This window comes from Pleurodeles waltl, chromosome 3_1 (genome assembly GCF_031143425.1).
Source record: "Pleurodeles waltl isolate 20211129_DDA chromosome 3_1, aPleWal1.hap1.20221129, whole genome shotgun sequence".
Classification (NCBI taxonomy): Eukaryota; Metazoa; Chordata; class Amphibia; order Caudata; family Salamandridae; genus Pleurodeles; species Pleurodeles waltl.
The window spans coordinates 412,708,295-412,725,872 of record NC_090440.1 but is presented as its reverse complement, the minus strand read 5'-3'; the positions used below and the strand labels follow the sequence as shown (position 1 = coordinate 412,725,872).

Sequence of the window (17,578 nt, the reverse complement as noted above, 5' to 3'; positions counted from 1 at the left end):
TCTCAGCTTTTGCTTAACTCCCCCAGACGTTTTCCGCATCTGCTGTACATGCTGGGTATAGTCTGGAAACGTCTGTATGACATCGTTTTGAAAGGGGGGATCCCCCATTGGTGAACCATCTGCAAGATAGCATCTTTGTCCATATAGTTAAGGAGTTTGCCAATGATAGTTCTCTGCGGCCTTCCTGGCAGTGGTGGTGGGCCAAGGCCCTGTGTGCCCTTTACAACCTCAACAAGGCAGCCCCCAAGAGTGTTCCCTCAACACCCTCAGGCAACCCCACAAACTGCAGGTTACAGCGCTGGGAGAGACCCTCTGCATCCTCGGCTCATAACTCAAGCTGCTGTGCCTGGGTCATCAAGGTAGCCACCGAAGACTGGAGGGTCTTCACTTCGTCCTGGAGCTTCGTAATGTGTTGCTAGTTCTCCAGCAATCTCAGCCACTTTACATAGGTCAGGGTGCAGTAGATTGACATCCATAGATACTGAGTCTATGTTGGCCTGTACATTTGGCCGCTGGAGGCATCAATCAATGGCACAATCTGCACGGGCATTGGGCCCTGCGGGTCCTCGAGTCTTCATCCACTAATAGTTGCTTGGTCGCCCCATGGTCCTGCTCCCATGTATTGATTTATCGTCCTCTGTTGGGCCACCTTTTGCGCTTTGTCCTTAGCCATCTTTAGGCAGATTGAGGGCCCCTGTGTATTCCGGTCGATGAAATACACTCACCGGGTCACAGACACTGCTGCGTCAGGCAGGTGCCAGCCGCACACCTCTGCCGCTCCAGTCTCCGTTAGGCACTCCCTGCTCAGTCAGTACCGGGGTGGGTAAGAGCCACAACAGCAGCTCAGGACACAGCAGACCTCAGGCACCCCAAAAAACAGACGGGCGCTCCTCTAGCCAGAAGCAAGTCACTGCATAGGCCCAAACTCTGAGAGTCAGATGCCCACAGCCAGTCCGGCAGCCTTCCTGACATGAGTCGGGGCCTTGACAAACACATACAGTCAAGGTAGCCAAGGCACAGGTCCACAAGGCAAGGCCTCCATTTGCACCTATTGCCCTTGATCTTACTGCTCCTCCAGATCAGGACCTTACAGCTTCTTCTGTCTGGTATTTGTCCTGAGGAGCTGCCAGCAGAGGCTGCAAAGTAGAATTGGAAGAAGAGGGCCCCAAGGCCAGGAAACAACCATTCCGCACTGTGGTGTCCACGTGTGCCCTTCCCATTGCCCACTGCCAACACCCCTTCCGTATCTGGTCAGGCCCCTCAGGGGAGACCCAGTCCTATTTGAGTCCCAGCCCTGACCATCTGTCCCTGTTGGCGTGGCCTGCCATGGCACGCTGCTGCCTTGTGCTGTCTTCAGGTGACTCAACCGCCCCCTCCCAACCCCCAGGCCAAGGAAATCCCAATGGAGTCTGGGGACAAACAAACTACTGGGGGGAGGTGCAGGGGGAGCGACAGCGAGGTGCGTGACCTACCACCAGGCTGCCACATGCATCAGTAGGTGCCTCTGCCCCCACACAGCTTTCGGGGCCCTGCGCGCACAGTTCTCCCAGGTTGTGCAGGGGGGAGAACAACAAGGAAAAAGAGAAAAAAGATTTACTGCAGCCAGGAGGCCAAGCCCCAAAACTGGGCTTCCAGGGGTGTGGGTGATGACACCATGTTCGGCAGGCCCCCTAGCTGCCCAGCTGCCGCAGTCCCCGATCCCGACAGGCATGTTAATCTGCAGTTAAGGCAGTCAGTGTGAGGTCCAGGTAATAAGTGGAGGGGGCAGCCAGGCTGAGTTAGCACCCCTCCTCCTGCTGCGCGTCATGTGCAGCCTTCGCGGCCTGCTAGGCAGTGTCTTCTCGGACCACATAGGGGACAGCAGGCACAGGGGACAAGCACTCCTGCGGCCGTGCGACCAGGCTGCTGCACACGGGTGTTGCCTTCGGACAGACGGAGCAGTGCCACACCTCGCGGGTCCCCAGCGGGCTTGCAGGCGACTGACATAGTACTCACCCAGATCAGGCAATCTCCTGCAGCACACTGCCACTCCAAGTTGTTGCTCTGGAGGCCAACATCATTCATGGGGTCCCAGCTATGTCACAGGCACCAAGGTTACTCAGGGGGTCCCGGCTGAATGCTGTGTTGAGTTGGGCCCCCAAATGGCAAAAAGCTCGGGCGTAACGGCACGATGGTGGAGGATTATAAGTCAGGGCTGAAAGTTCTCCTCCACCACTGCCGGTCGGCCATGTTGCATGGCTATGCCCCCCAGTCAATTAAATATTTTTCTACAGTCACAAAATTTGAGACAAGTTTATGGGTCAAGCCCATTACAATTAGGTAGAGTAGAGTGTACAAATCACTAGACCCGTAGGTCTGGTAACATTTTTGTATTTTCGAGCCTGATCAGTGAAGCGAGCAACAGAAGTAGAACCCTGTTCAAGACATTCAACCACTGCAGCAACTTACTGCCAGACCCACCTTACCCCACAGAAAATGCAATTCTGTCAGCCTCGTCTTTAGTGAAAAAATACAGACGATCCTACAGTACATCAAGGATACCAAGCTTGCTTCATCTCTGCTACCCACCCCTTCTTCTAGAATCTCACAATGGTCAGCCTTCAAAGCCCTATCTCTCTCAGATCTGGCGGACATATTCAAGTCTCTCGAAGCCACTTATGAGGATGATGTCCTATCATCGTCCTTCATTGGAGCTCTCTCTGGGAATGCTTTCTTACCTCTACTTACCAGTGCAAACGCCTCCCTCACTCAGGCATGTTCCTATAAGTTTTTAAATCTGGCCAGATCCTCCCACTCCTAAGAAAACCTGCACTCGACCCTGATGACAATGTTGCCAACTACTGACCCTTCACTTACCTACCATTCATCAGCATGATAATTGAAAAAGCAGTCTATGTTCTTCTCAAACATCACATCTGTGCTAACCATCTCATACACAATTACCAGCCTGGCTTTAACACACACTGTTACATGGAGACTGCCATCTTATGAATTGTAGACAATTCCCTCTTGACCACAGATAAAGATGACCTCTACCACCTCATATTTCTGGACCTCTCAGCTGACTTTGACACAGTCGACCAACCCACTCTTACACTCACCCTTCAATCATAAATGGGATTTGTTGGCAATGTCCTACACTGATTCTCCTGCACCTTTACAACAGACACCAGTTTGCTCACGTGGGTGCCTTTGGGTCACAAAAGATCCCCATCACTTGGAGTCCCTTAGGGTTCCATACTTTCCTGTCATCCTCAACCTTTACATGGATCTGATTGAGGCTCAGCTCACAGATAAGAGCATCAGGATTCACAGATATGCTGGCACCACTCTACTTGAAAGTCTCCTCTGCTTCAATTAACCAACACATCAAACACTGCATGTACATTATCCAGACCTGGATGACCAGCACCTATCTGAAACTCAACCCAAACAAGACAAATTTCCTATTGTTGACCAAGAACAATAAACCAGTTAGAGTACAAACCTAGCTTAATGACATGAACCTTGACAGTTTTGAGCACAACTTTCAGTGAATGCCAGTTCACTTGGATTCACCCCGAGCGCTGACCTCTCGCTCAAGGAACACATTGCCTAAAAACACAAAGATAGCCTGGTACAAGCTCAGTCTTCTCTTCTAAAAGAAGTCAAACCTTTTCTTCCAGAAAGTGACTTCAGAACCACTGTTCGAGTTATTGTACTCTCTTTTGGATGATGGTAATGCCCTACTCCATGGCCAAACAGATTACACACTGGTACCTCCTTGGGGGCATCTTACACACTGCAGCACAACTCATTCAGGCCTTGAAAAATATGATTACTTCACCCCTACCCTGGTGGATTGCCACTGACTCACCTTGCCAGGCACACCATCTTCCAAACTAGCTGCATCATTTACAAAGCCATTGCAACCAGCACCACGCTTATCTTGCAGACAAGCTCATATCGCTGGTGGTTCTTGGCACACCTACAGCCTGGACACTGTCTGACTGCAGACTAAAAAGCGTAAAAGGAAAACAGACACCAGGCCTTTTCCATCTATGAAGTCAGAAACGGGAACAGCATCCATCAGGACTGCCCCAACGTTGCTCCAATTTAGTAAAGAGTTGGAGACTCACCTTTTAAAAACACTACAGCACAACTGTCCACAACTCAGCTTCCTTCTCTATTATTTGCCTACCTTAAGCTTGTCTTTGACCATCTTCCGTGCTCCGGTGCCTTTGGCTAGGTTTGGACTATGGAAAATACCATACATCTATACAATAAAAAAAAAAAAAAAAAAAAAAATATATATATATATATATATATATATATATATATAGCTAGATATATCAATAAATACAGAGAGAAGAGAAATAGTTTAACAGTGATGGATTTTTAAAAAGCATCATGAGTGAAGATTCCGTTTGGAATACGGAATCAGTGCAGTCCTGAAACGTCTTGAGATATGCAGTAACTAGGTGGTATTGTCTCTAAACCCAGCATCATCTACAGCTAAGCAGTCAGAATGATACATCTGCAGCAATGAGGACACTTGTAGAGAACATCTACAGAAGCTTGCTAAATTATTTCAAATGTGATCCTCTGCATACCATACAGCAAAATGTTGATACGTTTTTGCAGTTACCCAGGGAACCAAGAATGTAGAATAGCAACAACAGAAACAAAAAAAATGACAGAATCCCATTTCTGCTTGCCTATCCTAGCATCCATCAGCTCCTAACTACAAAACATAATTCAAAAAACATTTCCCTTACTATCCACCTGTGAAAAATTACAAAAGGTTGTCCAAAGCCTCCAGTCATTGCTTATTGTTGAGCCCCTAATCTAAGACCTCTTATTGTGAGAGCTGAATTTAAGGAAGCTGTGACAAATGCAGGGGGTCATTGTTGTGATTCTAAAAGTCGTAAATAGCTTTTACAAACATCATCAATAACAAGTTCTGTTTGAGGAAAAACCTACGGCATAAAACAACATATTACATGTTGATCAATATGCATTCAGTGCCAACACCAAAGCTGTAAAATAATAACATGTAGTCCAAACAGTGAACGACCTCAGTGCACGGTTCAGAAATCACAAATTACCAATAATTAATAAGAAACTTGACCAGCCTGTAGCTAATCAGTTTAACCTTGTGGACCATTTGCTATCAGACTTGAAGATTTTCCTTCTGGAACATGCCTTAAAAGATGAACTGCTAGACTCCTGAAAAAAAGTTTAGATGGGCTGCATATTACTAAAGATACAATGATTATTTCATATGTCAAGAGATCTCTGGACTCCATTGATTCCACATACCAAATGGACTCTTCAGTCCTAATGCTGTGTGTGTTTTCCAAAAAACAGAAATTAAATAAAAATATGTTAAGGGAAGATCAAAATGTATTGAGTTTTTTTGTGAACCTAGTATACTACACAGAAAAACAATGTTGTTGTAAAAGATGTTTTTCAAAAGTAAGTTTTGTAAAAGATGTTTTGGAAAACAGTATTATCTTATGGAACCAATGTGGAGACCCTGTGGGTTGAGTAACTTCAGTAAGTTACTCGACCTACTGGTTTAGTGGCAGTTTGTTGAAAATTACAGAGATATATGTTGTTTGTTGGGTCAATTGCCATTTAGCTATAGGTATGTATTTTCCTGCTGTGTGAGGTAAAGGTAGGTAGTGTGTAAGTGCTGTAATTCATATTGGGTTGTGGGCTGGCTGATGCCTGCATAGGTTAGCGTTTTGTGTGATGAGGTTCAGGTCCATCCTGTGTAGGCGGTGGATGGCATATGTGTTGTACTATAGAATTATGACCATTTTCTGTGGAGTTGTGTCTTAACAAGAGGTGAAATGTAATTTGACTATAGGGGTCAGGGTGTGTATGCATGTGTGTGAGAAAGATGCATGTCGCTGAGTGTCCTTAGGCCAATGTGCGGACAGTGGGTGTTAGGTAGTGATGACCAGAAGGCTAAGCAGAACAGATGCAACTGCTCTTGGTGTACCATTCTTCCCTCTGAGATGTAATTTAAAGCCTGATTTTGAGTACTAAACTGATGATGCTTCCACTGTGTTGGGAACACTTTTCATATTTACACTTCTTTGCACTGTCATAAGCTATCTGTCAAATAAGCAGTCATTAGGTACCCCCACCGCTATCAAATGCAAGTTTCTTGGTTCTCCATACCCCTCCAGACATTTACTAACCCTATAGCAGAGTGCCAGAAAATGCTCATTTTTATTATATTGGTTGGTGAATTTGACTTGATTAAGAGAATATGGATATGTTGTGCTATGTGGTAACAGGGATCTGATGTATAACTATTTAAATACTTTCTAAACATTTTGGATGCTGTCTTGCAGGTGTTGCTAGAATTTTATCTCATGAAGCTGGAATATCAGACGTAGCAATACTACAGGTAAAGTTTTATTTTTTAGATATCCTTGGGTGATACATAACAATACGTATTTATGTGAGTAATTTAGTTCAGTATGACTAGTCTCAGATCGCTAACCGCACATGCACTTTAGCGATTAGATTCATTTTTTTTATTGTCCATATCTAAACTAGGTCTGTGATTTTTGTTTGTCTAAGATTTCAAAAGTATTCTGATTAAGCCCTCATCAGCTCAATGCTATTAAAACCCCAAATTGGAATATGTAATTAAATGCCTGCTTCCATAGTAGGAGCTTCTAAGCTTCAGATAGCCTTATCGCCCAAGTGTAATCAGTTGTCTGTTATGTAACCCACATCTGTCTTGAAGGAAAAAGTCCAAATGGCTTGTTTTTTTATTTTATGGAATGAAACTCACCCAGTAGTGACCACAGTGACATTCACAGCAGGAGGTAGTTAATGTATGCTACATCAAACCTTTCTTGCCTATTGATAGTCAGCATTATTGATGTTTTATTCAACACACAATTGAATAGTGCCATTTCAGCATAATCCTGATGACTTGAGCGAAACAATTGCTTTATATGAAGAATGTAGAAAGTGGGAGGATTGTTATTTACAAAACCACAGAAGTGGAATTTTCTCATCCGTTAAGTGACACCCTTGACTGTTCATCTCTGGCAATGTGAAAGCAATTGCTTTGCTTTTTGTCTGTCTTTTCACTGAAATATTGGCGGGGGTTTTTCCATGACATTCCGCTCTCTGTAAGTAAAACACATGGACATCTATTTGCCTCAATCTAACATAGAAAACCTGATTGGAGAAATGCTTGCAAATAGTCTAAATGTGTGTTTGATGTAACACCTAAAGTTGCTGTGGGTTTGCTCTGTTGGCAGTTTTACCCACTTTCAGCCATCAAGCCCTAATAAATAACTTTTCAACATATCTTTTGAAGTGGCATCAGCGCATCCTGATTCACACTTCTAGATCCCAGCAGATCCTAGTGATGTCAGGAATCTATCATCTCCTCTGTGCTCTTCAACTCATACATGAAGCTGCTAGTATTCCTGTCAAAACACAACATCACACACTCAACTCTGCATGAAATATTTTACATGCAGTGATATCAATTTATTCCGATTTCCTCACTCTCATCCAAGCATGTGTTAATGTGTCTACGTAAAACTGAACCCTCATCCTCAATGACAGCAGCTCCAAACAAGCCTAGATTCAGGAGTAGCCCTACAGTATGAGACTGAATATATTCACTCCAAAACATGGTATTTGCTGTCTCTCTGCAGCAATAAACCATAACTTCATGAAGTACACTTCATAACCACTTCACAAGTTTTGGTATTTTCCCTCCAGCATGGTGGCAAGTGCATCGTAGTGTCAGATGAATGTTTCATTTAAATTCAGCTAGACTATTGCACAAACTTACCATTCCTTTGTAATGTATAATGAACCCTATAATAAGGAAGTTCACACCTCAGTATCCATGACTGAACTCGTGAGACCTTCCAACTTGTAGCTATATCCCTCTACTCAATTCCCTGCCTATTCCATCTCCAGACCCAAACCTCATCATAGCCTGTGTTTTCTCTGCAACAATAGTGCTAGAAGAGTCCAGATATAAATTAATTTACCTTTGTCTGCACTCCTAAAAGCCATTATGCTCATGTGTACCCTCAGTTAATCATCTCTATAGATTATTCCTCTCCACCAACCTGAGGTCCAGCCACTGGTGTTCCTGTTCTGGTTATCAACTCCTTAAAAGCTTACTTTGCTAGGACTGTTCGTGATAACTCATCACTCCAGGGGGTTAATAATGCTAATAATGGAAGCCCTGCTCAACACCTCCACACTGACTACTTCTGGTGAGTGTGCTGCACCTATTCTGTGCATGGGGATGCTTTCCGTGTTGTTAACTGTTGTGTACCTGCTGGATGAGTGAAAACTGCTGCTGCCTCTCCATTTGTTGTGTGTTAGTCTGCCTCTCCATTTGTTGCGTGTTAGTATCTTTCACTGCTCCTGCTATTGTTGGTCTGTGTAGTAAAGCACCCTTTTTGGCATGGTTAGCCTCAACTTTTGGCCTGGTATCTGATATGATTTTAACTGAAAGTGCTCTGGGTCCCTGCTAACCAGGTCCACAGTGCTAGAGCTCTTTCCCAAAACTGCACAGATTTTCTTGCACACTCTTGAGCACACTTGCAGGTCCATAGTAAATGGCACCCCTAGTACCTAGGGCCTAGGGTAATGAGAAAGGTCCCTGAGGGCTGCATCGCCAGTTGTTTCACCCCCAGGGACCCCTCACCATACCCACACAGTGCTGCCATTGCAGACCGCTTGCGTTGATATAGGTAAAATTGAAAACATGACCTGTCCTACAACTCTGTGTGCCAGGTCAGCTACCACTGCATGTGCCAGGTGTAAGTCACCCCTAAGGCAGGGTGCATTAGGACACACGCGAGGGCATATATGCATGAGCAGATAGACCCCTGCTATATCTCTGTTGGTTCTTAGACATAGTAAGTGAACAGGGAAGCCATTTTAAATACATGTGCTGGACATTGGTCACCAAGAGTTTCCCAGCTACATGATGGCTTCTCTGAACCCAAGGATGTTTGATATCAAACATCGCAGATTATTAAACCTTCACTGATTCCAGTGAGGGACGTATTAATAAATACGCCCAGAGGGCACCTTAGATGTGCCCCCTGAAAACCTACTAGCTATTAGTGTGTTGACTGATGGTCTTGACCAGTTCAACCACCTTAAACACATTTCTTGCCGTCCAAGGTGAGAGCCAGCACTCCAGAGGGCCAGAGACAAAAGCCTGCACTGGGTGGGGGTGTAAGAACCTCTCTCAGGCAGGATGGACATTCCAGGGCAGAAAGCTTCAAAGACCTAGCCGCCTTTGAAATGCGACCGAGGTCTCCCCAGATGGCGGAGATAACTGACCCCCTGTCCTGACCTCACTTTTGGCAGCAGAACATGCAGAATTAGGCAGATTAGGAGGTGTGCTCATTTCATGCCAGTCCCACCCCTAAGGTGGACGAGCTGAAGTGGACACCACTCCTCCATCTTTGGAAAGAATTAGGCCACTAGGGCTAGAGTTATGCCCCCTTCCCAGTGGACATGGTCATGGAAAGGGTGTAGTCACCCTAAAGAAGATCAGCCCATTCGCTACCACCTGGCACTTCCTGTAACTACCCTAAATTGAGTATTTGAGTGTCACCCCTGAACCCTAGAACTCAGATCCTGACGACCTAAGAAGAAAAGCACAAAGAAGAGACGCAGAAGAGGAGTGGAAGGAGCAGCTGACCAGGTACCAACCATGCCGGCCTGTCTGCACTCCTCGATGGACACTGCACCAGAAGACGCCTTGTTGTGCAGCTGAACCTCCATAAACCTGCCTTTGAAAAAGACTCAAGTCTCCTGGGAGCTCCCAGGAAAGGACTCAGCAGCCTCTGGAACCGCAAAGACCCGACACCTGAAGACACCACTGCACTCCTAGTCACTCACAGTCACCAACCCAAGTGGAAGTGGACCTGCGGTGTCTGCAATATCCCCCAGCTGTCCAGAGTCCAATTCATCTTGGTTTCACCCCTCTTGGACTCCCTGAAGTTGCCTGCAGCCTCTGCATGCAGGCCCCCTCTCCCACAGCTTTTGAGGTGAGAGAAACCAGGCACCCAAAGCAACCACTGCACCTGTCACCGCCAGCCTGAGTGGAAGTTTCCTTTGGTGTCAACGACATCTCCTGGCTCTGCTGAGGTCAAATCCACTGTGGACCCTTCCTGGACTCCACAACGATGCCTGCAGCTTCAGACCACAGGACCAACCGGGAGTGCTTCAGGACAAGGAAACCTGATGCCAAAGGACACCCCTGCATCCATCGCTCCGGGGCCCTGATGAAGAGGACCAAAGGTGCACCTACGTCCCCGGGTACCTCACGTTTGTGACCTACCTGTCGCTTGCCCCGACTGGCACCCCAGTCGGAGCCTGCAGCCTAAATCCATGGAGACCAATCCCCATTGAAATACATTGGGCACCCGATGCGTACTGCACATCTGCATCTGGCCACTCCAGTGCTGCCCAGAGTGACCTGTTAGTGAGGTCCTGACCCTTGCCTAGTACTTACTCCAAGTCTACAACATAGGTCCTATGAGTCATCAATAAGTGCTTGTTTGCCGACTGTCTTTTCCTCCCATAGGTTAACATTGAAGAACTCTGAAATTACACTATTGATATTTTGCAACTGAAAAGTATTTATGTTTGAAAACGTGCTTACTAACAAAGTTCTTGGGTTCAAAGTCTATATAAAAAGAAGTGTTATTTTTCTAAATTAGTCATGGATTTAATCTTTGAGTGTGTGTCTCATTTATTGCAAATGCCACAAATGCATAGCACTACCCTCTGATAAGCCTAACTGCTCGCCCACACTACCACAAAATAGTCCTATCTACTTTTGCCTCTGCAAACCAATTGGGGATTCACTGGACTCTCTACACAGTGTACTTTTTAGTGCACCGTATAGAGAGCCAGCTTCCTACAGTCTGTGTGTCATGTACTTCTGCAACTTTTGCTGTTGTTTTTCTGCATAAGTAAGACTTGCACTGTTGCTGTCTCTGTACTGGGTTTAAGATAAAACTGCCCTTTGTGTTCTGCCTTTTTAAAGTGCAATTTAAGCTTTCTTTGCTGTCGGAAATGCCGTACAAGTCCTGTCTGTATTGTATCATTGAACATCCTGTCTGTGTCTGAGGCACATTTGCAATTGTGCTACATGTGACATTGAGTGTGAAGGAAGGAAGGTTGCATTACTGCAGTCCATTCTGTAGCTGTTTGTGGTTGAGTGTTGTCCCAGCTCGTTCCAGGGGCGGTGGGGCAAGCAGGTGCTATGCTTCTGGACCTCAGTCATGGGGGTTGAGGTCACTTGCCTTTGATGTTTGAGGGTCGACCTTAATAGGGATCAGGTACAATCCTTTTCATACTTGACTCTCAATGAAGGAAAATCGAGCAGTCACATTTTTTCATGGTGGTAGTGTGTGGGTGCTCAAGTCAAACAGCAATACGCAATACAATACTATGCTAATAATGGAATCAATTTAGTGTCTCTGGTGCTAGGTGGCCAGTGCTGCATCTTCCTCGCTCCTTCACTGTAAACCCCCATTACCAGACACTCTCTCCGGTGGGGTTGCTCCCCACCCCCTTCTCTATTAAGATAACAGAAGTTGCATACATTTAGCTCAGGTGCAGGTTAAATTATCCCCTGATTGTATGCACTCTGTCTTGGTTAGTTTCCTATCTCTCTTAAGTGGTATGGAATCATTCCTCACAGGTCGGCCTCTCCTTCCCAAACTCTCAGGGATGCCCACACACTGATTGCATGGCGTGACGCTGGCCGGGAGTTCCTTGTCTCGCCTGTCTCTGTACTTGGTCTGTGTATGGTAGTGCACCTGCTCCAAGTCCTTTGGCGGACAGGAGCAGAAGGTGGTAGTCCTGATGTGGTGCAGTCTCGAACTGACCAACGGTAAATATCCTGGACCACTGGGTCTTGATGAAGGGCCCAGACTGGGGCCAGCAGATTTGTGACAAATCCCTGACCGCACCTTGCAACACTTGGCAGATACAGCCTCGAATGATCTGATCACAAATTAATTTGCCACAGCCCTGCACAGGCCAGGTACAACTCTGATAGTTGCAGCCTTGGTAGATGTTTCCCTACATGGGCCCTGTATCCATGTGTAGTGCAGTAGTTGCAGCCAGAGGCCGAAAACAACTTGAGAAGATATATACATGCACAGGCCGACTCCATCTTAGACATTTGTGGCAACAAACAGGCTGATCAAACACACAGTTGCAGCCCTGATCAGCCTTGGCAATTGCTGCCATAGAGTTGCAGTTCCCTGCAAGAATATGGAGAATGTGAAAGCCCTCTGATGGTCGGGTCGAATATATTGCTTTCCAGCTGTTCTCTCTTCTGGGTACTTTACAGTTATAGGGGGCATGTTGCACCTTACTCCGTCCTGGACAGTTTCTCCTCCTGCTGGGCTAGAAAGCTTTTAGGTGCTTCAGGATAGGTGTACACATTTTCTGGCTAGAGATCCAGTCCTCAGATAATGTTCTTTCATCAATAAGAGGCTGGCTGTCAAGCAGATGCCAGTCCTGGTTACACAGCAGTCCTCTGAGTACTCTGCAGAGCACTTCTTTCCATGGCCGTGGAGAACGAGAATGCAAACAAGTGGAATAATAGGGTCCCAACTTTGTGCAAAGCTGCCAGACAGGAGATACATAGCCACTTTCCAGACTGTTCTCCAGACACACTTTGTGTACAGAGAAAGTTCTAGCAGCAGGATAGTATGCAACTTGGAACAGACGCACAAAGAGGTGCAAAGTTTCTGCACCCGGATATCATCAGCCGATTCTAAGGAGTAATCTGGGATAGACAACAGGGGAAGGCTCATGTAATGTTCTCCTCACAGAGTGTGAAGTTCCACCCCTCACACCATTCATTAACCAAATGGCGATGTTCAGGAAGACTAATCGGCAACTATCTTCTCCCTAACCAAAAGGTCTCATCAGTAATATCTAAAAAAGGCCTGTCTCCTCTCCCCTCACTTCAAGATCTACCTCCAGCTTCAGGAATGTGAGCAATACACTACCACTGTCCGGGAACGCAACTCTTACCTCCACCATGTACAAAGCTAGGCCAAGGGTATTGAAAATAAATCCCGCTAGCTTCCATTACTCTTGCTCTCTCACAATAAACCATGCATGTACTACACAGGCTACCCTAATCAGTTCTCCTTACACACTTGAAGTGTTAGTACAGAGGACTGGATAAAAGCATAAAAGATGCTTAGAAACAGAAATAAATTCAAGTTGACAAGAAGGCCTCCACTCCAGTGTCACAGCTAAAAAAGGTCTGGTCACAGTAGGGATTCTCAAAGCACACACTGCCGCTCCCGCTCCTGCTCAGTATGCTAAATCTATGTTGGAGCAGTGGACTACTTTTTCCAGTTTTTTTTGTAAGTCTTTTCTTTTTTTCATAGAAAACCAACTTTTGTATATATTACTATAAAAGATTTAAAAAACCCATCGACAATCTCTAAGCAAGTATATGACACATTAGTGCCAATGGGCCTTGGTATGCAGCTGGAATCATACAATGGCTGTAGACATGAACATTTTTGTGCATCAGTGGTTCTTCCGCCATCTAGATGGATGATCCTGGGAATCAGTGTAAACAAACAATGAATCAACTGTGTCCTCCCAAAAAACAAGGCCCAATTAAACCTTCCCTTGCCCACCCTCCCCTCCCCACCCACCATAAACATGGCTTATGTAGCATACAGCTTAGGGTAGATCATTCTCATAATTCTCACACGTGGTCAACAGGGCGTCAATCAGTCTTGGCTATTATTTACTTCAACTTGGTCAAGTAATCATCCCACTGATCCATTAAGTTACACCTCCTATCCCTGGATCGTGTGTCAGCCAGTATTAAAAGCTCTGCTGAGGCCCATCGTACCACATCCGTTCTCCATGCTGTAAGTGAAGGGGCAATAGCCGCATTCCAGGTCATGACGATGCGATGCTTTGTAAGAATAAGCACTAAACCCTGAAAGCTCACCACTTGCATTGTCTTTTTCGTCACCCCTCTACCCCGTGTGTAGGATGCAACGAGCAGGATTATGGGATAGAATAGAATTGTTATGGCAGAAATACAAGAGGTCATGGAGTGCCAGTAATCTGTGATCACTGGACATACCCATCCCATATGGGAAAAGTCGCCCCCTCTTGCTGGCATCTAGGACATTGTGTGCTCGCTCCTGGGTACATGTTGCCTATTCTGTCCAGGTAGACATATGTGATGTAATGTAAATAGTTCAATTGTGTAAAGGGTAACCTGGCATTCCACATTATCGATTTTATGGACCCAAGGCTTTCCCGCCAGGCAGTGTCTGTCAGTTCCATTGAAAATTTAACCTGCTGCCACTCCCTAAGGGGCTGGAAGTAAGAATCAGTATGATTCTGATTCAGAGTTCTGTAAATAACTGATGTTTCAAGCTTTTGGTAGTCAGCATTAATTCTAGTGGGCCTGCTACTTGTGAAAGATCTCTTTCAGAGTCATACATTCTACCAGCCATCTCACAGAGGGCTGAATATAACACAAACTGTCCTCGGGGCAAGCCTCCCCCCTCTACTAGGTCGTCAAATGTGTGCAATTTTCCATCACCTACAATGTCATCCCACGTTGGGTATCTACTTCTGTTCAAGCATCTACTTTGTGAAGCGCTTTCAAGGCTCTGCAAGGCGGCGGTTCCCATAGAGGTAAACGGGGAGCATATGGGACACCCTTGCGACCATGAAGCACATACTTTCTCCAACACCATACTGCCACTTTTACTAAAACATTTGGTTCTGCACAAGAGGAGAGACAACGCAAAACTCACCCCAATAGGGAGCACTCCCAGTTCAAGATCCAGGGTGTCTCTTTAAGGCAAGACCCAGAATGTAGCTATCGCAATGGTCATTGGAGATGAGCAGCAGCGTAATATAACTCATAACTGGGAGCACTTAAGCCTCCCGTCTCCAGTACTAGGGTCAATGTCATGAACGCTGCCCTGTGCCTCTTCGTGCCCCAGATCAAGGAAGTGAGTAATCGTTGGAGTTCTGAGAAGAACGGTTTTCTCAGAATCACTGGGAGTGCTGCAAAACAATAAAGAAGCCAGGGAAGAATTAATACTTTTCTATGGACTATGCTCATTGGGAACAGCAGTAGCTGTGTCCAAAAGGATAATGATTGCCTGACTGAGGTGAGAGCGCTCTACTAAAGTTGCCAGCTTTAAGATCCTGTTCCCGATGATGAACACGGATTCCCAGATATTTTAAGGTATTAGATGCCCATGGTAAGGGGCAGCCTGTATCTTGAGGGTACTGTGTCTCTGGTGAGTACAGTAGTGGAAAAAGGCACAACTTTTCCCATTTGATCCGGAGTCCAGATACCAGACCAAAATCATTCAGGGCTGTCATGACCACTGGCAGAATTGAAGGATATGCTTTTAGATAAATTAGGGTATTCTCGGCATACATCAACACTATTTGTGGTTGAACTGCAACCCCATACCCCCATGTAAGTGCTTGAGTCAACAGCAGACAAGCTAGGGGTTGAACGGCATGGGCAAACAATAAGACAGATAGGGGGCAGTCCTGCCTGATCCCGCGTTCAATGGGAAAGCTATCTGAAATATTGTCTCCCGTACGCACCCATGCCACTGAAGAATTGTAAAGGATCTGGATCCATCTACGAAAGTCCATACAAAATCCCAGTTTCTGCAGAACACCCTGTAAGTAGCTCCACCTCAAGGTATCAAACGCCTTCTCAATGTCCAAAGAGGCAACCTAGTCCTGAGTGTCTGTTCTGCAGGCCCTGCCCATGGTGCCAAACAGACGAAGGATATTCAAATATGTGTTCCTACCTGGAATGAACTTCTTCTGATCTGAATGGACACCGTATGTACCATCGGTGTCAATCCATTTGCATAAACCTTCTCTAGTATCTTATAGTCTAGGTTAAGTAATGAGAGTGGATGGTATGAAGCCACCACGAGTGAATCCCTTGAGGTTTTTGGGGGTACAGTGATCAGTGCCACTCGCATGCTGTCCGGAAGGCATCAGTGCTCTCTGGCTCAATTATAGAAAGCCAGCAATTGTGGAGCTAGACTGGCACGATACAAGGTGTAGAACTCGGTAGGCAGGCCATCAGTGCCAGGTGGCTATATTCTTAGTGGCTAAAAAGGCCTCCTCGAGTGTCAGTGGGGCATCTAATTCTTGTTCCACTAAGGGTTTGAGAGGGGGTGTCTTAAGGGGTCTCACGTATGCACGAATTGCCTCTGGGGTCACATCCAATAGATGGTATAAATCTCTATAGTAGTTTTCAACTTCCTTATTGGTGTTTAACTGCGAGTTCACAGTGGGGCATGCACATGACTGAACGGCGCCGATGGTAGTGCATAACTGTTCTGATTACAGCAGCCATGCCAGTAAACTACTGTCTTTGTCTTCCACATCATGCTGCCGTTTGGTTCATTTATTGAAATCTCACGGACAGAGCCCTATAATCAGACTTGAGACTCTACAAGACTGGGTAGGTGGTCGGATTGGACACCAACTCCTTCTCAGCTGATCTTAGTCTATCCTCCGTGTCTGACATCTCTGTTCGAAGAGCCCGCTGTATACTGTGTCTCGTGGCCATACACACACCCTGCAACACCACTTTAAATGCATCCGATTCAACCATTTAATTCCCATTTAAAACCCTTCATTCTCTGCAATGTATTTGTCTATGTGTTGCCCTACAGTCGCCTGGAATGCCTCGCCTGTCAATGCTTATGGCTGCAAGTGCCAGGTTGGGATTGCCATCAAAGGACAGTGATCAGACATGTTTGCTCCAAATATTTTCCCTAGTGGGCCTGTGCTGCATACTAGGTCAGTCCTCGTATGTAAAGCGGGTAAAGCAGAGTAATGGGAGTATTCCCGTTGGTCTTGATAAAGCATGCACCACACATCTATCACCTGTGTGTTGTGTGTTGCAAGTGTTTAGTGGCAGAATGTGATTGGGCACCTGGGATGGGAGGGGTGGATCTATCCAATTCTACATCTGGAACACAATTAAAACCTCCCCACCAGAAAGTGTGGGAGTTTGCTACTCCGACGAGAGCAGGTGTTAGTGAGGTCAAAATGAGGGTTTTGCCCACATTGGAAGCATGAAGCACTACCAGAGTGATAGGTTCCCCATCTACTGTGCCCTCTGCAATGATGTATCTTCCTTCTCGGTCAATTTAAGTGTGTTCTGGGGTAAACGGAACCCCTGGAGCTACCCAAATTTGGACCCCTCTAGCTTAGGCTGAATAAGTGGTGCCCAATATAAGGCCTCGCCAGCACTTACACAACCTCAGAAGCGCTTCTTCTAAGTGTGTCTCTTGGAGGCAGGCGAATTGAATATTGCTTCGTTTCAAATATGAATTAATTTTATATTGTTTGCCATAGTTACCCATTCCCCTCACATTCTATGTGATTATGTTTGTATTCACATGTAGTCATAAGTGTTGTGCGTCTCAATAAGTCCCAGTTGTGGTTTGTTTAATGAGGAGGAGCTATAGTGGCAAGGTGACCAGGCAAAGAAAATAGAAATACC

At 45.9% G+C, this 17,578-nt stretch overlaps 1 protein-coding gene across 1 annotated transcript in view; it reads left to right on the top strand.

Annotated features, from left to right (window-relative positions):
• HDDC3 (HD domain containing 3) overlaps positions 1 to 17,578 on the top strand; it is an 82,629-nt gene that overhangs the window by 35,830 nt on the left and 29,221 nt on the right. Inside the window, exon 2 of the mRNA XM_069222655.1 lies at positions 6,348 to 6,403. Within this exon, the coding sequence (XP_069078756.1) occupies positions 6,348 to 6,403 (56 nt within the window). The remainder of the gene's footprint in view (positions 1 to 6,347; positions 6,404 to 17,578) is intronic.